Source organism: Chenopodium quinoa, unplaced genomic scaffold (genome assembly GCF_001683475.1).
Source record: "Chenopodium quinoa cultivar QQ74 unplaced genomic scaffold, ASM168347v1, whole genome shotgun sequence".
Classification (NCBI taxonomy): Eukaryota; Viridiplantae; Streptophyta; class Magnoliopsida; order Caryophyllales; family Amaranthaceae; genus Chenopodium; species Chenopodium quinoa.
The window spans coordinates 26,296-51,318 of NW_018744535.1; the positions used below are offsets into that span (position 1 = coordinate 26,296).

The 25,023-nt window shown below is 35.4% G+C and overlaps 3 protein-coding genes across 3 annotated transcripts; 2 read left to right on the top strand and 1 right to left on the bottom strand.

Annotated features, from left to right (window-relative positions):
- Nucleotides 1-929: 929 nt before the first annotated feature.
- On the top strand, nucleotides 930-8,190 carry LOC110698417 (pollen receptor-like kinase 4). The gene is made up of 3 exons (XM_021875837.1): nucleotides 930-1,601; nucleotides 6,048-6,662; nucleotides 7,143-8,190. Exons 1-3 carry the CDS (start codon nucleotides 938-940, stop codon nucleotides 7,811-7,813), a joined length of 1,950 nt encoding a protein of 649 aa, XP_021731529.1. The 5' UTR covers nucleotides 930-937; the 3' UTR covers nucleotides 7,814-8,190.
- Nucleotides 8,191-8,907: 717 nt separating this feature from the next.
- On the top strand, nucleotides 8,908-11,699 carry LOC110698419 (probable nucleoredoxin 3). Its single transcript, XM_021875839.1, has 4 exons — nucleotides 8,908-9,109; nucleotides 10,011-10,163; nucleotides 10,335-10,812; nucleotides 10,948-11,699. Exons 2-4 carry the CDS (start codon nucleotides 10,062-10,064, stop codon nucleotides 11,520-11,522), a joined length of 1,155 nt encoding a protein of 384 aa, XP_021731531.1. The 5' UTR covers nucleotides 8,908-9,109; nucleotides 10,011-10,061; the 3' UTR covers nucleotides 11,523-11,699.
- A 2,378-nt stretch (nucleotides 11,700-14,077) lies between these two features.
- Nucleotides 14,078-22,406, bottom strand: LOC110698420 (GTP-binding protein ERG-like). Its single transcript, XM_021875840.1, is given in 11 exon segments — nucleotides 14,078-14,413; nucleotides 15,304-15,443; nucleotides 15,623-15,730; nucleotides 16,279-16,345; nucleotides 16,439-16,597; nucleotides 17,475-17,620; nucleotides 20,939-21,028; nucleotides 21,626-21,895; nucleotides 21,898-21,930; nucleotides 21,933-22,111; nucleotides 22,114-22,406. Coding segments are annotated over 11 exon segments (1,317 nt in total). The 5' UTR covers nucleotides 22,154-22,406; the 3' UTR covers nucleotides 14,078-14,328.
- Nucleotides 22,407-25,023: the final 2,617 nt, after the last annotated feature.

Consider the following 25,023-nt stretch of genomic DNA (forward strand, 5'->3'; position numbering starts at 1 on the left):
GGTTTTACCCGGACCGGACCTGAAACCCGGAATCCTTGAATTTCAAGGACCGGGACCGGACCTGAATCCACAGGTCCGGATCAGGTCCAGTCCCAACAGGTCCGGTTCAGGTCGGTTTTCAGGTCCGGACCAGTTTTTGTACACCCCTAATTGTATCCATACAAATCAAATGTGCAAACCTATTTTTTCAAGTCATTTTGATTTTTGTCGGATTGTATTTAAACGGACAATTTTTAGACAATTCTAGGTAAAGAGAATTGCCTGGTCGGACTAGAACCTCGCATGGGTTGACATGACTAAATTATCACGCTAAATCTTTTAGGAGTTGAGGAAGAGGGGAGGGGGGGATAAGGGACCTCCACTCTCAAAGTGGAGATTTACATGCACCCTAAAGTAGGTGCACCTAAAAATAATTTTTTTTGCTCATTCGGAGAAAATGAAATAAGAAAAATGAAAAATAAAATACTTAAATGAGAATGTTTCACACAAGGAACTTCTAAAAAAGCAAAATAAAACTAAAAAAAATTATGGAAACACATACACCTTTAAGTGTTCGTGGAGAAAGACTATAAATGATTACCTCACTATAATCTTCTATATAATACATGATTATTAAAATGATCGATGCTAATTAATCAAGACTAAGATGAAAAACTTACCAACCAACAAGATCATAACAGCAACAACTATCATATAATCTAAACTATTAATTATAAAGCCGGCCAAAACAGCTAATAATATGCTAAATAGCAAGAACAACATACAACGAACAACATATCCAAGTTCAATGACCAATTCTAAATTCCAAGGTCAATTCTTAGCACTATTTCATCTATACCTTTAAACCCATTTCTAGTTTCTTTTTCTCTTCTTCATCCAAATGTTCAAAACTCCACAAAATTATAGTACATAGTTGTAACAAGCTCGAAAAACAATAATGTTAGCCTACCATAAGACCATTTGGCTAAACAATGTTGTTTTTCTTCTTTGGGTGATGGTAATCTTACAAGTTGAGGCAGCTAATGATGCCGAAATCCTCCTCAAGTTCAAGCAATCCCTCTTGAACACCGATGCCCTAAGCACTTGGGAGACGTCGAATGTCCAACCTTGTACAAACAACACAAGGAATTGGGTAGGCGTTATATGTAATAGAGGTTCGTTATTTGGTTTACAACTTGAGAATATGAAATTAAAGGGGACTATTGATATTGACACACTAGCTCAATTGTCAACTTTAAGGACTATTAGTGTTATGAATAATAGTTTGGACGGTCCATTTCCGGCGATAAACAAGCTAGGAAGGCTTAGATCGGTGTTTTTCTCGTACAATAATTTCTCAGGCGAAATTCATGATGATGCATTTGAACATATGGCCGTGTTGAAGAAGGTGCATTTGGCTAATAACTCGTTTACAGGAAATGTGCCTAAGTCTTTGGCTAATTTGGCTATGTTATTAGAGGTGACTTTAGAGAATAATCAATTTTATGGGCATGTTCCAAATTTTAAGTCCTCTGAATTGAAGGTGTTTAATATATCAAACAACTATTTTGATGGTCAAGTTCCTCCTTTTTTGGCTCACATGAATACTTCTACATATTTGGGTTAGTAATCTTCTCTTTTTACTTTTGGTTATGTTTTAGTTCTTGCAATATATTAAAGCTTATAATAATAAGCAACGTAATTTAAGGGTTCATCTCTTTAACTTACTTTAATGACTTATTTATGGGTTCAATATGCTCTCTAATTTTGATGATTTGTTTAGTATACTAGTGATAAAAAAATGATGAGTTTTATGTGAGATTGGGGAGAGGGATTTATGATAATGCCCATGATACAAATTTTCATATCAAAAACATAAATTTTTGGGGAAAAAAAAAAGAATTGGGGATAAAGGTATTATTTTTTCCAAATTTTAAAAGGATGATACATGACTTTTTTTTACACAAATTTATTGTCTTATGATCATTTAGCGATGGGTGGTTAGCGATCTAGCTAGGAAATTATCAATGTTGAACATTTCATTACGTCTCTCAATATAGTTCCATACTTGAGAGAGTAAGGAATAACTCAAGTGGTTAGAGTTTTCCTCCTAATTTCAGGTTATCTTAGGATCGATTCTCACCCCGCCCTTGTGGCTCTCTAAACACCTAAAAATATATAGTTCCATACTTTCATATTTAGTGGTGAGAGCAAATAAAATCTTGAAGTTTATATATTTTTGCCAAAAAAAAAACTATTATAACAAACATTTCTAAGGTCGTGTGCTAGCTAGACTAAGTAGTCCGTAGGTAGTGTTTTTAATAAGCAGCCTTTTAAATTAAGACATATAAAAAAAATAAATAAAAATAAATAAAAAAAACCACACACACACACAAATTTTATTACCCTTATTTATTTACTGTCCTATGTCCTTAGCAACAATTTTACTTCTGATACTTTCACATACAAATTTTCACGGTGTTTCCCTTGAAAAAAAACACGGTGTTTCTACTAATATAAAAATGTCATTATACGGAGTATTATATTGTTCAAATAGTAACCCGACGTATTTTTATTTTTTTTTTTTAGATAGAATTGAATGTCGATTTTAAAAGGGTATCTAATAATCATCTTAAACAACTGATTATGATACATATCACTAATGGTATATGATGCAAAATAAATTAGTAGTTGTGGGCACGTTTAGACATCAAATAATGTATTGCCCATGTCAAACACTTGACCAACTTATTTGCGCACCTCAACGTTCATATGCTTATGACAACAAATTAAGGGACACGTACCAAAAATTAATTTGATTTTATTTAAGTTGCTTTCAAATTGGTTCATTTTCATTTCACGTAGGCCGTCTCCTTATTAATGCAAACTTATTCTTTCATTTATTCATTTTTAATTAGGAAAAATTGGTGAAAATAATCCCAACTTTGAGGCATTTACTTTTAATAATCCCAACTTTGGATTATTATTGAATAATCCCAACTTTAGGGGGTATTCGCTTTTATTGGTCCCAAGTGACCGGTAACCTGTCAAACAGGTAATATATATATTTATTAGTGGTAAAATTACCATTTTACCCTTACTTTTTTTTAAAATTACTTTTTTAGTAACTTTTAGTGGTAAAATTACCATTTTACCCTTACTTTTTTTTAAAACACCCTAATTACAAAACTGATTTTTATCTAATTAGCTTAAACCCGAACATTAATTAAGTTACCTATTTTCACCCAAATCAACCCCTTAGCCACCGAAACAAATTCCAGCCACCTTCACCCTCCTTCATCTTCCTCCTCATCACCACTATTCATCAAATTTCTACATAAACTTCCTCATCCCCAATTTTTTTTCTCTCTCTTCCTCAACCTGTCACTTGATCGAGTCCAATTGAGGCGATTCCGGCGAGTTCCAAAGTTTCACGGCGAAGAATTGAGCGTGAATCGACGATTTCTCTCTCCTCTCCTTCCTCGTGGTTTAAAATCGGCGGGGATCGGTGGGTTGGGGTTTCAAATTGGTGGGTTGGGGTGGTGGGTTTCAAATCGGTGGTTGGGTTTTCAAATCGGTGGGTTTCGGGGTTGGTGTTTCGGTGTCGGTGGGTACGGGGGTCGTTGGGTTTCTGGGGTCGGTGGGTTTTTAGGGGTCGGTGGTTTGGTGGTCGTGGCTGGTGGAATCGGTGGGTTAGGGGTCGTGTTTCTGGGGTCGGTGGTTTGGTGGTCGTGGCTGTGTTGGTGGTGGTGGTTTTTTTTAAGGAAATTTTTTTTTTTTTGAAAAAGAAAAACCATCACGCCACCCCTCCCCAACCCCGCTCCGGCAGCCCCCTCCCCAACCCCCACACTCTAGCAACCTCTCTCCCTACACCCAACCTGCCAAAAAAAAACCCCTCCCAACCACCGAAACAGCCCCCCTTCCCCTAAATTGACCTGATTCCCACAACACACCCACGAAAACTATCCCAAAAAACCACCTATCCCCTTCCCTTTACCCAGAAAACCACCTTTCTCCCTTCCCTAGCCCCGAAAAACGTTTATTAGCGTTGGGGAAAGGGTAATGAGTGGTTTTTGGGGTGGGGGGAAGGGGAGGGGATGGTTTATTGGGAGGGTTTTTGGGGGTGGGGGTGGGAATCAGGGGCGGTTCAGGGGAAGAGGGGTTGTTTCGGTGGTTGGAAGGGGTGGGGAGAGGGGTTTCCGACGGGTGGGGCGAGAGGAAAGCGGCTGTAGGATTGTGGGCGGTGGGGAGGGGGCTGCCGGAGTGTAGGCGGTTGGAAGGGGGCAGGCGAATTGTGGGCGGTGGGGGTTGTTTGGTTTTTAATTTTTAATTTTTAATTTTTAATATTTATTATATATTTTTTTTACCAATTATGTTGCGACACGTGTCCCATAACATGTTATAACAGGTTGGTTTACCGGTTGGGACCAATAAAAGCGAATACCCCCTAAAGTTGGGATTATTCAATAATAATCCAAAGTTGGGATTATTAAAAGTAAATGCCTCAAAGTTGGGATTATTTTCACCAATTTTTCCTTTTAATTATAATTTCATTTAAGTATTTTGCTTTCAATAATTGAAAGATCTTGACTAAGATATATTCTAGGAATCTAGCTATATGGTCAATAATTAAAAAAAAAAAAAAAAAAAAAACTGCCAATTTTCATGCACTCCATCAAGTTTTTGACTTTGTCTAAATGAATTAGAATGGGAGATCTTTAACTCTTTTTAACTTGGTAATTTACTACATCAAATAATATAATTGTAATGTTTAGAGTTAAAAGAATTAATTATCTAAAAAAAATGACCATAAAAATTAGGAAAATTTGCGAGAAACAACCTTTTAAGTTTAACATTTTGCGAGAAACTACCTTTTAAATTATTTTTTGTCGGAAACTACCAATTATAATTTTTTTTTTGTGAAAGACTACCACTCAATACTTTCCGGCCATTGACTATCTATTTTTGTGAAAGACTACCACTCAATATTTTCCGGCCATTGACTATCTATTCCAGCGTTGACTTGCACACGTGACTAATAAATTCCCTATTTTCCCCAATTTTATTATCGAATTCCCTCCCTTTTGTCACCCTTCATCAGCTCCAATTCCCCCAATTTTATTTTCCCCAACCGATTCAATTCAAGTAGATCGGGTTTTTTTTCCCCCAAATTCTGAAATTTTACAGTTTTTTACCAAATATTCAGCTATCATGTCTCATGGGAACAAAATTAGATGCGGATGTGGAATTCCCGTTGCGAATAGGACACCATGTAGAAGATTTTTATCATGTAAATTTGGTGCCAAGATAAATGGACAAAACAATCTGAACTTGGAATGGTTTTTTGTTAGTGTTGTTATATTCGTTGTTATTAGTGCTACTATTATTAAAATCATAGCTTAGTGTGATGCTATCTTAGCTTAGCTATTGTAGTTGGTAAGAAAACAATTACCATGTGCGGTGATGAATTGGTATGTAATATCTATCAATTATTTTGGATGGTGTTCCTAATTTTTGGCTTGGGAAATGCAAGATGGTTGAGAGGAATTATCAAAAGGGGGCAAATTCGTTAATAGAATTGGGGAAAATAGGGATTTTATTAGTCACGTGACTTGCACGTGCAAGTCAACGTCGGAATAGATAGTCAATGGCCGGAAAATATTGAGTGGTAGTCTTTCACCAAAAAAAATTATAATTGGTAGTTTCTAACAAAAAATAATTTAAAAGATAGTTTCTCGCAAAATGTTAAACTTAAAAAGGTTGTTTCTCGCAAATTTTCCTAAAAATTAATGAGAAACAAAGGTAAAAATTTTCTCATCCTAGTGTTTGGACAATTGTTACATGTATTAATACCATCCTTAGTCCTTACTGATAGACCAGGGCACATATTCTTCCATATTATATGTGGATTTCTGACACGTTATTACGAAATGTCTTTGTATAATTAAATAATTATGTTTTAATTCATTATTATGAGGATTGAGACGATGTGACAATTGACAACTAATCCTAACAAATTGAGGTAGAAGTTTGTATTTAATTTCCTTGTATTTGATATGACAAAACAGGAAATCCAGGCTTGTGTGGGAGTCCATTACCAGCATGTAAACCTTCAATACACAAGAACTCTTTATCCATGGTGTTAATCATTGTGATAACCGTTGCACTATTGTTGTTCATGACCGGGGTATTCATAGTACTAACCAAGTACCGGGGCACAAACACCGGCAAGCAAATCACTGCAAGGGATGTAGAGATGCTACCACATGAGAAAGCCAAGCTAAAGCAAGGCGGGAACGATTTGTACCCAAACAACCAAGCAAGGGCTCTAGAGAGGCCAACAAGTTACAAGAAAAGTGACAATGGAAAGCTTTGTTTCTTAAGAAATGATAGGCAAAAGTTTGAGATGCAAGACTTACTTAAGGCCTCAGCTGAAGTTTTAGGGAGTGGAAGTTTTGGATCATCTTATAAGGCAGCAATTATAGGTGGACCAACTTTTGTGGTTAAGAGGTTTAGGCAAATGAATAATGTTGGAAAAGAAGAGTTTCAAGAGTTGATTAAGAAGCTTGGAAGATTAAGACACCCTAATTTGCTTCCTTTAGTTGCTTTCTTTCATAAAAGGGATGAGAAGCTTATTATTTCTGATTTTGTGGAGAATGGTAGCTTGGCTAGTCATCTTCATGGTAAGTTCTCCTAATTAATGTTGCTTTAATTTCTTTCATGTTCTTTTTACACATCCTAGTTGAATCTTTTTGGTTATATAATTTGTGTTTAGCTTAAAACGGCATATTTATGTGTCATGACATGCCAGTATGTATAGCTTAATTATGAATTGTGACGTGCATATATAATGGGCCCTAATTGCATTATTGCATTTAAAGGCCGATTCATTAATCTATACATATAAGACAACTCTTGTCAAAATTATATCACAAAATCGATCAAGTCACCGCGTAGATTATCCCAAATTTCATAAAATGTTACACTTGGACCATTCATAAATCTTATACAAGACTTATTGATTTAATTCAAGAATCATGAGCATATCTAGTGCAAGTTATATAGATTGGAATAATGCCTAAGAAAGGTTCTTAAATTGTTATTCATATTTTACAATGTACATTAAATACACATGTATTCATATATTACCATCTATTATGTAGGAAAGCGTACTCCGGATCAACCAGGACTAAGGTGGTCTACAAGGTTAAAGATTATCAAGGGAGTAGCAAGAGGCTTAGCATACCTCTACAGGGAGCTAGCCGAACTCGCCTTACCACACGGACACCTTAAATCATCCAATGTACTCCTCGATGACAAATTCGAACCCTTGTTATCGGACTATGCATTCACACCATTGATCAACAAAGAACACGGTGAACAAGTCATGGCCGCGTACAAGTCACCAGAGTTCACCCAAAACAACACCATAACCAAAAAAACCGACGTTTGGTGTCTTGGAATACTTATACTAGAAATCTTAACAGGGAAGTTCCCAGCAAATTATCTTAAGCACGGAAAAGGTGGGAACGACGAATTAGCCACTTGGGTTGATTCCGTTATTAAGGAAGAATGGTCCAGTGAAATGTTCGATATGGAAATGAGAGCATCAAGAAGTTGTAAGGGTGAAATGTTGAAGTTGTTGAAGATTGGAATGTGGTGTTGTGAATGGAATGAAGAGAAAAGATGGAGTTTAAGAGATGCAGTCGAAAAAATCGAGGAATTAAAAGAGATGGATAATGATGATTTAGCTGATTTTCCTAGTGGAAGATCATTCTCTTCTGAAAGTTCATATTCAAGAATAGCTTCAATAACAACTGAAGAAGTTGTTTGATTTAGGGACTAACAATAATCATGGAATACGTACGTGTAGTAGTAATCCCGTGGTTTGGATTTAACACTCACGTGACAACTGAATCCGGACAAAGGGATCGAGTATACTTGAAATTTGAGGTAGCAGTTTTATATTCAAAAATTCATGTTAGTTTTGCAGCATACTTGAATAGTTGGATGTAAAACAAAAGGTGAGAAATTTATTGTACCTTATTTTTTATTTTTGCTGTTTCTAATTATCCATTTAATTGTTAATTTTACTTTAAAGCTTTAAATTCCTTTCTTCTAATTAGGCTGAGGTTTGAAATAGAGGTATCAATTACAGAGTATTTGTACTAGAACATGATACATACAGCTAGTTTTATTAAAAATATATATATACTGTAGGGAATTTTTATTTGTTACTTCTGTAAATCATTATGGCTTTTTAATGAGTTTATATTTACATAAAGCAGTATATTTTATTTAGATTAATTCCATCTCCTATGTTTTATTTCCCTAAATTCTGTTTTCACCAATTCTGAAGAAAAATGATTGTCAGACCATAAATAATTTGTTTAACGGGATTAATATAAGTTAAAAAAAACAACAATAATTTATTACTAGAAGTTATAGAGTTTACAATTAAAAAATAATAATAATAATAAAAAAACCCAAAAGTCAAGAAATGAAGATTGATTTTAACTCATTTTACTAACAACATTGGGTCAGACCATTTGACAAAAGAACTACAGAGTAGGATAATATTATTTCATTACCTTTTTCTAAATTTAAAAAATCGATGATATAATCATTGGTGAACTCCTTAGACCCAAAATATGACCATTAGTGAAGTTGACCAATAACGGAAAAAATTACCGGACTAATGTTTGCTAATTGGAAAAAAAAAACTAAACATAAACAAACTCAAATATAATCAGTATTACTCATCACTCGAATATGACTCAAAACGAATCCCGATTGCCCTTGTAATATGATCTTCTCAGTCCTTTTCATGCTCAATTCTCTCACTAAAAAACACACTCTAATTTGGAAAAGAACAATAAAGACGCGTAATAGGATTGAAACAAAGCCATAAATTCTGATATTCCAAACAATACCAACTTCCCAAGTCAGTTTATCACATAAATAAATAAAGCTCAAGCTTTAACTTGCCTTACTTACTTTGGTCACTTTGTCCCAAAATAAATAATACTCCGTATCCATTATCTTCTCTGTTTCCTATATACTGGGACCAAGCTTTTCTTTGCTGATATTCATCAAAGGAGTAGTTCTTCACCACCCCATTTAATTTGAGGTATACCCTTCAATCTCTAATTTCTTTTTATGGTAAATATTGATTCTTTTTGCATAAAAATCTCATCTTTTCTATCATTTTGTCTAAATTTTCTGTTTATTGAGTTAAATTGTGATTTCTGTATATATATGTTTTTTTTTTTCTCTTTTTTTTCTTCATCTTTGTCTCTGAGTCTTGTGGAGTGGGTTTAGTTTCAGATAAGCTGTATTTCTATTTGAACTCCTAAAAGAATAATGAATAATTGTGTTTCAGATAAGCTGGAAAGGTTTCAATTTGCTGACAAAGTTTAAGAGGATTTATAAGACAGTACTCCCTTAATCTCTAGATAAATTTCCTGTTCAATCATATTGACCATTAATATGTTCAAACTTCAAATAATATTGATGGTTAGAAATCAGAATTCAATCTTACGGAGTATAATAAATTATAAAAAAGTGTGGTTTATTTTGAGATGAAGGGAATAATGTACAGTACTGCGCTGCATAAAACAAAGAAATAAAGTATACCTGGTAGGGTATCTAATTCTGAATTATCCAAATCTATCTGACAGCTTGTGCCTCATAAAACTTGATATTGATGTTTGGAAAATATATACTGTACTGTAAGCCCCAAAAGTGCTAAACTTCTTGTGCTTGTCTCAACCAAAAAAATAATCTTACTTTGACTTTTAACCAACCAAATTTGAGATTTTCTCTCAACCAAAATAACCACAACAATAATCACCCCCTTAAATCAAATTTGAATGTCCTGGCAGACTTTTTCAAACATTTTTTTCACCACATTTTGACTACTTTGCATATTTAGAATCAACATATTTTTTGAATAATTACGGTTGAAGTTTATAAAATCCTATGAGGTTAATGTAATCTGTAAATTTTGCTTCTTTCTGTTGATGATTAAGTGCCTAACAGACACGAGAACAGTATCAAGAACAGAATTAGTTCCTATTGCCATGGCTGGACCTGATCATCATGCCGTGCCTGTTGGCCAAAACGGGTTTAAAAAGATATTAGCTTCTGAAGGTATTGAGTTCCTCACATCTGCTAGTGGAAAGGTATTACTTCTGTAGACTAGTTACTATATGCTAGTCTTAGTTATTTTGTTCTTGTTATGTCTTCTTAACATGATTTCTAAAGCTTAATTTATATTTCCCATCAACTTTCCCTCAAAAGGTTAGCAAAGGCAATATTTTGTAAGTTGCTAAGGAGTATAACTTGCTGGTTAGGTACTATGGAGCGCTATAGACGGGAAAACAGTCTGTCTATTCTTCTCAGCCAACTGGTGCAGGCCTTGCAAAGCCTTTACCCCCAGTCTGATACAAATGTATAACTCTCTGAAGAAGACTGGAGAAAATCTAGAGATAGTATTTGTATCCTCTGACCGAGATGAAGAAGCATACACTAAGCATCTTGAAACAATGCCCTGGCTGGCTGTTCCATTCAATTTAAACCTCTGTACACGACTAACTCGTCTATTCAACATTAATCTTATCCCAGCACTGATTCCTCTCAATGTCAATGGAAATATTGTTGAAGATAATGTTGTTAGTTTGGTTGAGGATTATGGTGCTGATGCCTTTCCATTTACAAGAGAAAGAAAAGATGAATTAAGAGCAATGGATGAAAGAAAGCGTCGAGGTGGTAGAATCGAAGAGCTTTTGGCACATGCTGGAAGGGACTATCTCATTTCGAGAAATGGAGAAAGGTATATATGTAGCAAGTCTTTTTAGGAGCTCTTAACTAATTGATAGGAGCTCAAGTCATTCCTCTTCCCCTAAATTTATTTTTTGTACATACATTTCTTCCTCGTCTAATAAGGACATGTTTGGTTAATTACGCAGATACTGGTGTCAGAGCTGGTTGGTAAGACAATAGGCTTGTATTTTGGAGCTCATTGGTGCCCTCCTGCTCGAAATTTCACCTCACAACTTATTCAGTCTTACAAGGAGCTTGTAACTATCCTAAACCAACCATTCGAAGTAATCTTCATATCAACTGATAGGGATCACGATGAATTCAACTGCAGCTTATCTTCCATGCCATGGCCTGCTATTCCATACGAAGATAAAACCAGGCAAGACCTTAAAAGGATTTTCGACATAAAAGGTATACCAACCCTTGTACTAATTGGACCAGATGGAAAAACCATCAGCTCCAATGGTAGGGCTATGATCTCCATGTATGGAGCCATGGCATTCCCATTCACAGAACCACGAATTGCAGGAATCGAGGCCTCTCTAAGGAAAGAAGGAGATAAATTGCCCTATAAAGTTCAAGACCCGAAGCACGTACATGAGCTTAAATTAGACATGGCAAAGGCTTACATTTGTGATGCTTGCAAAAAGCAAGGAAGGTTTTGGTCTTTCTCCTGTGATGTGTGCGACTATGACCTTCATCCAAAGTGTGTGGAATAGGATGAATAAAAGATAGCCTCTATAGCCAAGATACAACATTAGACTATTCGTACATAAATAATTGTCACAATCATATATTCATATACGCACAGAGATTCTCTGTGCATAAACCTTCTATACTATTCTTTATGGCAAAACTTTTGTAATTCACATATTGACAAAAGAATTTAGTATTGACACTTAGAACTATAGAGCAAGATAAATGGGGCTTGCTACCTACCTTTAGAGGAAGAACGAAGATTACACAATATTGAAATAGTCGTGCAGCATAGCAATAGCTGCGGAGCCTAGACAACCAAGAGGATCGAACCACATCCAAACTGTGGGCCAAGAGAAGCCAAATTAACCGTGATAGTCGAGATGGACCAACATCGCAGGACATAAACATCGAAGAAATCCGAAATTGGCACTGACACCTAAGCAAACTCAAGACGGAAGTTGTTGAGAGACGTAAGAACCGGAAGCTGAATGTACCCTTTTGCTGACGAACGAACCTTTGAGCTTTGACACAATTCCACTCCTAGGGGTTGAAAACCATAGCTGCATCCTAGGAGTTTGGGAATAAAACCAATGGAGTCATATGCTTTAATGACTCGAGAAGCCATGCACCCAAATGCAGGTTCTCTTCTTGCACCTCTATCAAGAGATAATGCAAGAAATTGGAGGACTTTGCTTAACCCAAACATTAAAGATGGGTAGCCTCCTACAAGACATCGATTAACAACGATGGCTGATTTTGCCATCACCAAAACTAACAAAGGGATGACTGCAATTGCATGAATGCCTATATCATCCCGTAACCAAGCAACAAGAGCAACAAACAAAACTCTTCCCTCAAGATGACTCTCCTCCTGTAAACTCCATATGCAGGGAAAAACATCTACTTGCGCAACTAACTCCAACCCTTGGAAAATTGTGTTAACTACCAGGGGAACATATTCACATCCCGACAAGGCCTCTAGATGGACCCTCAACCCAACTAATAAGGGATTGCTTAAACTAACAACCCTTAAAGCCGACCAACAAGGCTCCAAAGACAATGGGAACACTTCGTAAACTTCCAAAACGAAAACTAAACCATGTAACTCTAACTCATAACTAAGCAGAGGTAGAGAATTATTTAAAAACAACAACCAAAACAACTGAACAACATAACTAAACTAAGGCAAATTAAATACAACAAGAACACAAGCACCCAAACCTACGGGAGTTAACAGGAAGGCTAGAGAACCCGAATAAGCTTCACCGGTAGAACCAAACCTTACCACCAAGAACAATTCAAGAGCACCGCAATAAGAACCCCTCACGAATCCTAATTAACCTTGGAAACGCGAGGAAACCCTAGCCTTAACTTCACCTTTACCGTCGGGAAATTAATTAATCAAATCCTTTCGACGGCGGCGTTAAGAATAGCCTTTGGTTCTTGATTCGTTAAGCCAACAACGAAGCTGACGAAACCACCGAAGAAGGCAAAGGAAAACCAACTCTGCAATTCCACTGTTTTCTTCACCAAAAGACCAACAAAACAAAAATTAAACGGGAAAAAAGAAAACTAACGATAGGGTTGGGCTCGCCGGCGACGGCTACGCGCCATTCGCCGGCGAGCAGGGGATGAGAAAGAGGGAGGCGGTGGAGGCGGTTAAAGGATAGAGATGGCTTAGACTTAGAGAGAGAAAGTGCGGTATTGTTCTTGACTTGCCTAGTCAAGCAAGTTTAATTTGAGCCACCCTCTCATTGATCCCCCTTCCACGGCAGCAAGTCAGCAACCCTTTCTCCCATCCCCGGCCTCTGCCTAGAACCCCCCACCCCATTGACTTACCTCCACCGGCGAACCGACCCCCTCCCTTTCCCCTTTACCCTCGCTGCGACTACCCTCTTAAACGCTAACCCAAAAATTCCACCCAATAGAGTGGCCACCATCATCGCCGCAATCAACAACCCATTTCAGGAAAGGGGATTCGTCATCTAGGATTTTGGGCATTCATTAGAATTGCTTAAAGCTCTTCCAAAATTGAGATTCAAAGGGTCCGAAGTTTGAGCGATTTGTTTTGATAACTTGCCGGCGAAATTTGCGATTTGTTTGTGCGATTTCTATTGGAAGGTGAAATTTCCCGACGAACCAGGGTAAGGGCGGCATCGGCGTCGGCGCGGGGTAAGGGGGAGGTAGACGACAGGTAGTAGGGGCGGGGCCGATTCTGGCCGATGCGGCTGCTGCAGGGGAAGGGGTGGCTAAGCTAGGGGTAGGGTGTTTTATGTTTTTTTATTTAGTATAATTAATTAATTCAGAGTTAAAGGCTAATTAGGGAAAATTAAAGGATAAATAGGGTAATTAGAGTTTTTGTTGTCTTCAACAAAAATATTTTACAATCTGGTTGCCAAAAATTTTTTTATAAGGTTTTTTCCAACAAAAAAGTTGTCATAAATGATTTTTTTCTGACAAAATTTCCAAAAACTTAATACCTACTCTACTATGATTTTGATAGGATGTCTCTGAGATTTGAAGCTATGGGAAGTTTAAGTTTGTGAAGACTTGCTAAAGGAATCACTCAAAATCATACTTGTTCAAATACAAACTGATATATTGAAATTCATCAAAATTTTGTGCATAAAAAGTTACAGAAAATGAACAAGGGAACTCCCAGCTATGGTTATGAGATACATTTATCTCCTACTTGTTTCCAAGTCAAAAAATAGAGAAAATATAAACCTATAACTGATGTATTGACTTGAAAAAATGAAATACATAACACTTCAGTAATGCTTGATATATATACAACAAAAAGTATAAGAGCCTCCAGAATCCATGCTATTTTACTCTAACCTGCAGGATGAGATGGACATTTCTCTTAAAAATCGACCTTAGCTGCTCATTTGCTTCCATACCGATCCTCCTAATGACAAATCACATGAACAATACACATGTATTCAGTGCATACACAGGAATGTTCTCAGGAAAGATAACTTAGGTCAAGCAGACCCATCTAATTTGCTGAAGTAGAGTAAATCTGACTTCGATACAAAGCAATTGTTTTAAAAACTAGGACGAGTAACACTATCAGGTCAAAATTTTGAAACTGAAATCAGAACTGGGTACAAACGGTTCCTAAAACTGAAACCTGATCTGGAGCCACTGGGAGTAGTAATTCAGTAAAATTTAACAAAATTAGATTCCAAAATAAGAAAGTGAGTCATAGAACAAAACCAAGAATCCTAAAGTAAACAGGGTATAAAAGGCCAAAATATTTTGATTAGGAAAAGAATCAGTAAGAAGGGATATATTATTCTCAGGGCTTTGAATTAGCAGTTCATCACTAAGGTTTTACATCAACTCATCCTCAAAAACATTAATGAGGACTGAACTGTGGCAACAACAAAAATTACTTCTTTGCAGATAACTATTTCAAACAGGTAATACTTTTGTCAGCCAGCACAAGAATATATCAAAATAGAAGCTGTTACGGAAGGTGCTTGTCATTTGTCAGTTGTCAGGATATTGAGTGAGTTTCAGGAAAGTAATACTTATTTGGATACTCGGTTACATGCAAACGAAAAAGAAATAATGAAAAGAAAAGAATGCCAAAAGACAGAATGGCGATAAAGGCTGCTCCATTCATCCAACTTGACAAGCATGGGGCATACCCAATTACCTATGTTGATTTACTACTTCCAGTCTTCCACTTAGGTTAACTAAGTCCCCTATTCCCGTATCAAAAAAGTTGACATACCCTTGTCTTTGGATCAGAGTAATATAAGAAACAGAAACTAAATTTAGAGGACATACCCAATCTTTGAGCCATTTTTCCCCACAAGTATCTTGCGTTGACTTTCTTTTTGAGTTAAAAATTGTTGCTCAATCCTCAACGATCCATCTCTCAAATCCTTCCAGTCCACCAATTGGTGATCTATCTCATATGGGATTTCCTGCCAAAAAATATAAATAAAACGAATTAATTGATAAGTTCTAAAAATCTCTGATATACAGCACTGGTCTAATGTGCTTAGCAATTCCATATTTCCAACTCAAAAATGCAACACAAGAAAAAAAATAATAATGCAAGGGAGAATCAGATAAAAAGATGTAGAGAAGTGAAATGCACTACCTGATGCACATGATCTAACAACCTCTCACGGACTACTTCCAGGGATATATTTTTCATAACTTCTTCACTCATTGTGAACGGATCTTCATCCCAAGGTCTTTCAGTTGCCTACAGGGTCAAAAAGCAGCAATAAGGCATTTTTATTTGGCAAATAAGACACTGCCACTCCAAATTGCAGATATATCCATCTAGAATACTGTCGGGAGGTAAGGAAACCTACTTTTTTTTTTTTTTTTTGACACAAAAGGAAACCTACTTAAAAGACGACTAAATTTCAAAAATATAGAATAACAAGCAGTGCAAGCACCACAAGAAAAAAGACAAACTCACAGTCACGAGATGTATATACAATGCACATCAAAATAGAATCAACCAGAATCAGGGAAAAAATCTTTATTGCTTAGGTAACAGAGAGCCTTGTTCTGGGAAGTTCCAAGAGTGAAACTAAGCATGCTAGTGTACCCATAATGATCCAAGCATTCAACTAACCAGAACTTATGCCACTAAACCCCCTAAGATTTGATATATAAGTTCTTAGAAATGAAAAGGTAAAAGGATGTGTGCACGAAAAAAAATTCTTATAGGCAAGATTCATTGTAGCCAATATAAAAGTGCAGCATTAACACAAAATTTATTATGAAAAGTATAAGAGGTACCTGTTCCATCAGGTATGCAGAAAGATCTTTTATGCCAGAACCCTTCAGCCCAGATATCATGAAAACCCTAATAGAACATAGCAAATCAGAAAACCAGCTTTTCTGCTGCACAACTAAAACCTAATATATATACAAAGCAATAAAAAAAATGTAAATCTACCTTTCATATCCTTGCAAATCCTTAAATTGTTCAGAAACCTTCAGCAAATCCTTCTTCTTTTCAATCAAATCAACTTTATTCATACAGAGAATACGCTTCTGTTTTGTATTAGGTTCAGACCCTATGCGCTCTATTAGTCTAATAACCCTTGAATCAGGCCTGAGAATCAAGGACAGATTAAAATGATCAATTAAGGATAAGTTATGACTTACTTTGTGAACTCAGATAAAAGAATTATGAACAGGCATGCATGAAGAATCATACATATGGAACACCATGAAGAACACAAATGTAGTTATCATCACACATTATTGCAATAAATGTCACATATTGGACAAGTTTAATCAATTAAATTTTGCAGCTGTGATCAAATATCAATAGACAGATATAAGCTGAAAACCATCAGATGCCAGAAAAACCTCAACAAATCTCTACCTCAGTAGCAATATTATATGAAGTATAAAGTTTTATGAGTTAACTGCACCAGATTTATCATACTTAGATAATTACCAAAAGAAAACATATGCAAGAAAAGAATTACTGGCATCCACCATCTCAGTAGGTTCGAAAAACCTTACTGATATAATATAATTTGCTTCAAACATTCTAGCAAGACTAAGAAGAATTAAGGACTGACATTTAGGCACATTAGAGATTATTGAGAGTTACATATTACCAAGAACAAAGGAAGCAATATACAAGTGGAGCAAAAGATTTTAGCAGAATCCAATACTGAAGTAGAATTATCCCCTGGTGATACTTTCACATTTCAAGATTTAAAAAAAAAATGAGAACAAACCCATAACTAGTCACAGAAGTCATATATGCATTAGACTAAATCAGTGTATCAGTTACATAAACCCTATGCCCAAACTGAATGGAAGTTCAGAAAAAACGAGTTAAAACATTACGATTAATCCAACTTGGAGTAGCTCAGCAAAATTGGCAGAGAGCAACGTACACATTATAACAAAGAATTTGGATGGCAGTCAAAAGAACGGGAAAAATTCTCTATAAACTATAACCAAAAACTAACCTAGTAAGATGTCTATGAACATCAAAGATGATTATGAGCACATCATATAGATTAACTGAATTCCAGGCAGATTCAATACGAGCTTTGATATCCCTTGCTGGATATCCACTCTTCTTAAGCATCAGTCCTGGGGTATCAAAGAAACACTGTACAGGAAATTAGCATATAATACTGACACATGCCTTAAAAAATCTGGCTTGATGCCCCTTCAAAAAATATTGCAGAAGAAATAACATGCAACATTATATCATTATATGTATTGATACAATAAAGCCAAGATCTAAAGATACAGGAAAGAGTAATCAATAGAGCCCTCAATCATAAGAGTTAAAAAAAAATTCCACCAAAGACAGTCCCTAGTCCCCACTTCATAAAAGAGCAAGAACTGCATGCTCAAGATACAAATATGCCATCTAAAGCATCATTTTCAAAAATACTAATTTCAATTGACCCACACAGAAGTTACAAAGGTGCCCCTTTGGCCTTTATCCTATAAAGCAAAATAAGCAAAATAAGCAAAATTTATGAAAGGGAATCAGTAGCCACCTTCATATTTTAATCATGGGGAATGCTACATGGTAATCTTCAAGATTAGAAAATTCTATTTGGTGGAAACTTTTTTTGGCCATAATTTCTAGTGACCCTTTACATTTGATTAACTCTATGTAGTGCGCATATCTATACTTTAGTGTTTAAAAAAACAAACCAAAAAATTTTCACATGATACATGTCATCACAAGTCACTCATTACCCCATATATCACATGTCACCTCCCTTGATATTTTTGGTTAAGTCTTTATACATTCTATCACTTGCAAATTCAAGGAAGAAAATGAAGTGTTTCATTTCCACCATAATTAGTACACATTACATAAACATATAAATTTTAATAAAAATTGTCTTTTCATCTCCTAGACTTAAAATATAACTTAAACTAATATAACATTTCATATCCCACAATGTTCATGTATATATGGTACACCTAACCAAATTCTTTCGACTTCTTTCACAGTTCTATTCTGACTCTTTTTTTCTTTAAGTTTTAGCAATGAAACAATTTACTCGTATATTATATCAAAAGTTTCAACTTTTGAAAAGCAAACCTATACATGAAAATAATTAACCCAAGTAACAACCCGTCCATCGAACGGGTCAAAAAACTAGTTCTCATTAATATAGTTAACCCATTGGTTCATGGTTAATTTCTTAACCTAAATCAATTGCTAACACCACACCACCACCTAGCCACCACAACCATCCAGCCACTAAGTTGCCGCCACCGTTGACCCCACCACCATCCACCCACTAAGCCACTACCACCCAAAAAATTCTGCTAGCTCCACCACCCAAATCCATCCCAGCATCCCTTCACCCGAAACCAACCCCACCACCCAAAAACCCACCCACCCAGCCACAAAAGCAACCTCACCACCCGAATCCACCCATTTCACCTAAAACAAATCCCACCACCTCGAAAACCCGGCCACCTCCACACCCGAATCCACCCCTTCACCAGATACCAAGCCCATCACCCAAAAACCCACCCCAACCACCTAAATCATCCCACCCCCTTCCCCCAAAATAACCCACACCACTTTCTCCCCTCCATTGAACCGTACTATGAGCTTTTATACCCTCCATTGAAGCTTACTTTAGCAGCGATTGAGGAAGAAAAAGTGGTGGGTTGCAATTTGAGGGCAGGCGCTGTTTGTGCAGCGGTCGTGGGTTGGTGTTGGCTTGACTTTGCTGGGCAGCGACTTGTGACGGTGGTGCGTTGTTGGTGTGGGTGAATGAAGGGAGGCGAGGCAGCGAATGAAGGGGATGTTAAACTGCTATGTTTGAGGGGATGAAGGAAGGGAGCGGGCTGACAGGGAATAATGGAGGGAAAGTGCTAGTTTTGGGTGTGGGTGGACGGTGGTGGTGTGGGTTAGTAATTTAGGGAATTAGGGTTAAAAATTAACCCAAAATCAGAAGGGTTAGCCATTTAATGAAAAAGGACACTAAATAGATTTATAACATACTTCCTCCATTTCTTTTTAGTTGACACGTTTTTTTATTCACGTCAGCCAATGCACAAATTCAATCATTTATGTCTTTAATTAGCGATAAGCAAAAAAATATAAAAAGTTCATAATTGGACAATATACAATGTGACGAATCTAACAAGATCTCACTTGACTATATTTTCTTCACATGTAAATCACATCAAAGGGAGGTGTGTGAATAGTGCTAAAGTCAAAATATGACAACTAATAAAAAACAGAGGTAGTATTAGGAAACTATGGCCAAAAAAAAGTTTTCCATCAAACAGATTTTTTCAATCTGAAAGGCCACCATGTAGAATTTCCCTTTAATCCTCCATTTATTCACCATAATTGATTTTACCCACGGTGACACCAGGAATTGAAATATGGAGAGGCCAAGATTAATTAAGTAAAATAGTATTGTATTTCCTAGCGGTATTTGTGATATTATAAATTAGATTTGACTATATTTTATAAAGCAACATAAAATATTTCATCAAATAATTAACATTACAACCTATGAGGTCTTGCCTCATTGATTAAGGCGAAGGATTTGTGTACGATATAAGAGTATAGGCTTGATTTCCTCCTATGTCCTTCCAGTTTATATTTTGTATTGCTCTTGTGTTTTATTTACACAAAAATCAATAAAATAATAAAGAATAATTTTACAAAAAGTTATGCGATTTACTAATTTAGTAAATTAGAATATAGGAAAAATAATTAAAGAAAGTTTGAAATCAAGACAATTGATAAACAAATAAAAAGAAAGATTGAAGGATAAAAGAAATATAGAGTAAAAAAAAAATAGTACTTGAAAAAATAATTTTTTTTTTTTTTAAAAAAAAAAAATACATGAAAGTAACACCCACAAGAATTGAACACCAGACCTGTTGTGATAAGAGTTTACATAATCCACTCCAACCAGTAACCACTAAGCTATACACTACAAAGTTAGATATGAGTCCACCTTTATTGTATATATCTATGGGGCCAGCCTTCAAAATAAAAAGGCCACCAGTTGGGCCACGGGGAGCCAGGCCTCCACCAACCCCCCTGGCTCCGCCCTTGATTTTACATATATTGCGTAATGCAACATGTTTTGCAATTAGTAAGCAACAAAATAGAAGTTCGATTCTCTATTGAAAGGGCTTCAGTTTTAAAGCTCGGGGCCTTCCTGGTGAACGGAGGGCTGTGTGGCCCTGTGCCTGAACCACCTTCTTTATCAGGCAAGGTATGAGTCTGGCACATGCAAGGTTAGTTGGCAAGTTAACTAGCACATCATATGTGTGCAGCTGTGCACTTCTACGAGTTTAAATGAATCTCATTCTCAAAGATACTCTAGAATTACAATCATGTGAGGTTATCAGATCTTATAAAGATAGGGCAAAGCAGCATCTACAACTATATTTATTTGAGCAATTAGAGAACATAACATACAATCTGGGTATCTCCTTTGGTCATCACCCCTAAAACTTCATGGGTAGTCGTATTTGTCTTACGTGAAACAGCAGCAACTTGAGTCCCTACCTGCAATACACGTAAAGAAACATCCATTTGCATTAAAACCAACAGGGAGATTTAAGCCAGGATAAATACATTTTCAACAAAAATCATATGTAATTCCAATGACATTTAGACCTTCCTTCCATAAGGATACATGTACATTCCAACATTTGAATAAAATGATTGTTCTATGAACAACTACAACAGATAAAAAGTTGCTTCCTTTCTCTATTATCTATAAACTTCTTAAACCTTTACTTTCTCAAGCTCTCATACAGTCAATAACATCCATTCTCTAAGATTTTTAAATCAAAAGGCACGGACCAATTACAAGTAATGCAACTATATTGACACATAAAGTATCATTTTTTGTTAAACTCCATCATTCCCATGCATTGAATACCTTATAATAAAAGCAAACAATGACTCAACAATGCAATTCTACATATTAGAGGCACCCTAATTTACAATCTAGAAAGACATTCAATTATTCAAAGCACCGGAAACCTCATTGCTATTATAAGTTAATAACAAATATAATTACAGAAATCACACTACTATAGAAATAAAATTAACTTGAAAAAAAACCTCAATAACAAACATAATTAGCAAAAGACTAACCATGAAATTAGTCAGTGCTGATTTACCAGCATTAGGAGCCCCAATAATTCCAACTGACAAAGACTTCTGATCCTCCACCTTCACCTCCAAACCCTCTTCCTCCTCATCAACCTCATCGGGCGCATCGAGCGCCGCCTCGAGTAGCGCTCGAGCTAGCACCCGCTTCCTTTCCTCCTCCTCCACCACCTCCTCGCCTTTCCCCACCTTCTCCTTCTTCTTAATCTTCAATTTCCCCTTTGTGGGTTCTTCTTCCCCAAACACCTTACTCTTGACCTTGCCCTAAAGCTCTCATCCCAAGTGGGTTCCACCTTAATGGGTTCAATTTTTGGGTGTTTTCTGATGGGAGAGTGAAGTGGGAACTGTCAAAAGTTGAAGCTTCATTGTCAGTTTCATTTTCAGAGGTTGTTGGTTGATCTAATTGGGATTGAGCAGAGAAAAATTGACACAAAAATGAGGATTGAAATGGGTTTTGTTGGGGGGTTTGGAAGATAAAGATGACAAATTTCTTAGAACTCTCAAAGATTTCATCTGGGGTTTTATTGAAAAGCAGAATTAAACAACCTGCATAAATGGGTATTGCAGAAAGATTGATTATTTCAATTGATAAGAATATTGATGAAACTTCACATGGGTGTTACAGAAATATAATGGAGAAAAATTATGGCAATCTGAGAAAATGAAGAATGGAGTCCAGTGTTTTGGGGTTTCTGTAGGGTTTTAGCCTTTTAGGGGATTGATTCGCCTCCAAACGACGTTATTCAATTTTTTGGTTTTTTTTAAAGTTCTATTAAAAATAAAAAAAAATAAAAAGACACTATTTTGCGAAGAAAAAAAAAAAAAAAAACCTTTATAAGAATCTAATATATAATTTAACAGTCACTTTTCACCAAAATCCTCCAAATCCCCAATCTTAATCTCTCATTCACTCCCGCCTTTTCCACTTAATCTCTCTACACAGCCTATTCTACTAACTATTAGATTTGAATTTCAAAAAAAAAAAAAAAAAAAAAAAAAAGAAAACCCCAAATCGTGGTAAGGCAGTTATCTCAACTCCACCACACTACTCCATAACTGCACACACACACTACAACAGAGTAATAGAGTATGGATTATATACTACATACTTTGCAACACTCATTTCACTCACACACACAAAAAAAAAACACAAATCTGATTGTTTGGGGTTTCAATCAGGTAACCAACATTTTGCTCACACAATTCCGGCGAAGTCATACATCTACGCCGTCGTCTTCGATGTTGCCTTCTTCTTCTTCGTGGATTCACTTGAGATAGGTGCTTTTTGGTGTTACTAATTCATCTTCTTCTTCCCTAATTTCAAGGTAAAAACAAATTTTGTGTTAATTATTTGATTGGATTTATTAGTGGGAATGCATTTTAGACATTTCTGTTAATACGTTGTTGTCCTTTCTTTTTCTTTTACTCCGATTTTGCTTACACATGGATGCCACTTTACTTTCTTTAACCTACGCCGTTTTCACAACCTACTTTATTTATTTTGATGAATTTTGTGTTTGGAGTATTGATTTTTGATGATAATTTCGTAGCTCTAATAATAACAATACAGGTTGATTTTTCCTCTTAAAACATAATTTCAATTGTGTAATTGATTATTGAATATGTGGGTTTTTTTGGGATGTGGTTGAATTTGAGTTTCTGCAAATTTGATTGCCAGTTTTTTTTAGTATGATTTGATATTTGAAATGGGCATTTTTCAATTTGAAAAGAGATAAATTCTTAAAAAATAGATATGGGGTTTTTTAGCAAATTAAACGAGAGTCTTTTAGGAACAAAATTGGAGCTTAATTATAGAGAAAGTTGGGGAATTTGGGAGGTAAAACAATGGAGAAGCAATCGCGTATGATCTGAGACGGGTTAAACTTTCGACATGTTGGTGAGAAACCTGAGAGTTCCGACAAACCTATGGAGAAAAATGGGATTTTTCAACACGGTATAATGAGAAACAGGAGTTTCGTGGGTTTTGGAGAAACAGAAGAGTTTTCATGGAGATGGACACGCAATCTACCTTCAATACTGTAATTTGTTTGCTAGATAAATACTGTAATTTGGAAAGTGAATAAATTAATGTGCCATCATAATAAACTCATGTTTGTTAAGAAGAGCAAAACCTTTTTAATGTTATGTGAACTCAATGGGGTTGGATTCCCACTCAAGTCGTTGGATCCAAATTACTCCATCCATAACATTTTTTTTTTATTTTTTTTTATTGTACTTGGTATGTAATACTTCGTATATGTATAACTAATGGTGGTAGTAAAAATCAAACGATGTATATAAAAACTGATAAGATGTGTACTATAGGATTATGATAAATATAATTACGCATGTAGTGCTACTATCATGATATCGCGGCATATGCCCTGCTCGAGTGTTTGGACAGTGACTTTTGTGTCAATATCTTAATATGGACTCAATTGGTTATAATTTGTTATGTATCAATATTAAATTCTTCATATGTAAATGTAAACGGATTGAAAGATGTTGATCAAGATAAAAACATTGATTAAAAAAAGTGAAGATTTCAAGGTTTTTGATAGTTTTCATTATCGGTTATGGATGATTAGAACACAAGCACATCATAAATAAACTCAATTAGAACACAATCATAGAATTTTATCCCTGTTACTAATCTTATAATACATTTATTAAAAAAAAAATGAATTTTTCTCTTTAAAAACAAAAAGGTTCTTCATTTTTTTTTCTTTTCTGTTGCCACCTAATTTTTTTTTTTGTAAAATAAAAAACAATACTGAATAAATATTGCATATTATTTCTTCCAAACACCTATTTTTTTTTTTGTAAAAAAAATACAGAATAATTATTGCATATTATTTCATCAAAAAAATCCAATTTTCTCTTTGATATCAATAGTTTTTACAGTGCACTCAATTTTGACGTAAATTGCAATTGATATCTTTTTCAAAAAAAAAAAATAGTCATTTCCTCTATTTTGTCACCTAAATTTTTTTGGTAAAAAAAAAAACACACACACACACAGAATATATATTGCAATTTTTTTTTCTTCCAAAAAAAATATCATTTCCTCTTTTATGCACCTTAATTTTTATCATTTTTTTTATAAATACAAATAACTTATATGAACAACCTTTTTTATACAAGTCTATAATAACATTTATCATTAATTGAGGATTAGCAATAACAATGTTGATCCTTGACCACGATTCTACTACTATTCACTATTTCATAACCTGTAAGGTAGAATTCAATAATAGGTTTGACCATTTTTTTAAATGAAATGGAATTGAAGTTAATTAGAGTTAGACATGATTCATTATTAATATTTTTTTTTAATGTAAGTAGAAATGGAGTTGGTATTGGAGATTGTTCATTAATTTAAT

What these genes read in the sequence shown, in the direction of transcription:
- LOC110698419 (XM_021875839.1), top strand. Translation starts at nt 10,062, where the DNA reads ATGGCTGGACCTGATCATCATGCCGTGCCTGTTGGCCAAAACGGGTTT. An exon ending in TCACATCTGCTAGTGGAAAG is followed by an intron (nt 10,164 to 10,334) that starts GTATTACTTCTG and finishes CTTGCTGGTTAG; the next exon opens with GTACTATGGAGCGCTATAGA. An exon ending in CATTTCGAGAAATGGAGAAA is followed by an intron (nt 10,813 to 10,947) that starts GGTATATATGTA and finishes GGTTAATTACGC; the next exon opens with AGATACTGGTGTCAGAGCTG.
- LOC110698417 (XM_021875837.1), top strand. Translation starts at nt 938, where the DNA reads ATGTTAGCCTACCATAAGACCATTTGGCTAAACAATGTTGTTTTTCTT. An exon ending in GAATACTTCTACATATTTGG is followed by an intron (nt 1,602 to 6,047) that starts GTTAGTAATCTT and finishes ATGACAAAACAG; the next exon opens with GAAATCCAGGCTTGTGTGGG. An exon ending in CTTGGCTAGTCATCTTCATG is followed by an intron (nt 6,663 to 7,142) that starts GTAAGTTCTCCT and finishes TCTATTATGTAG; the next exon opens with GAAAGCGTACTCCGGATCAA.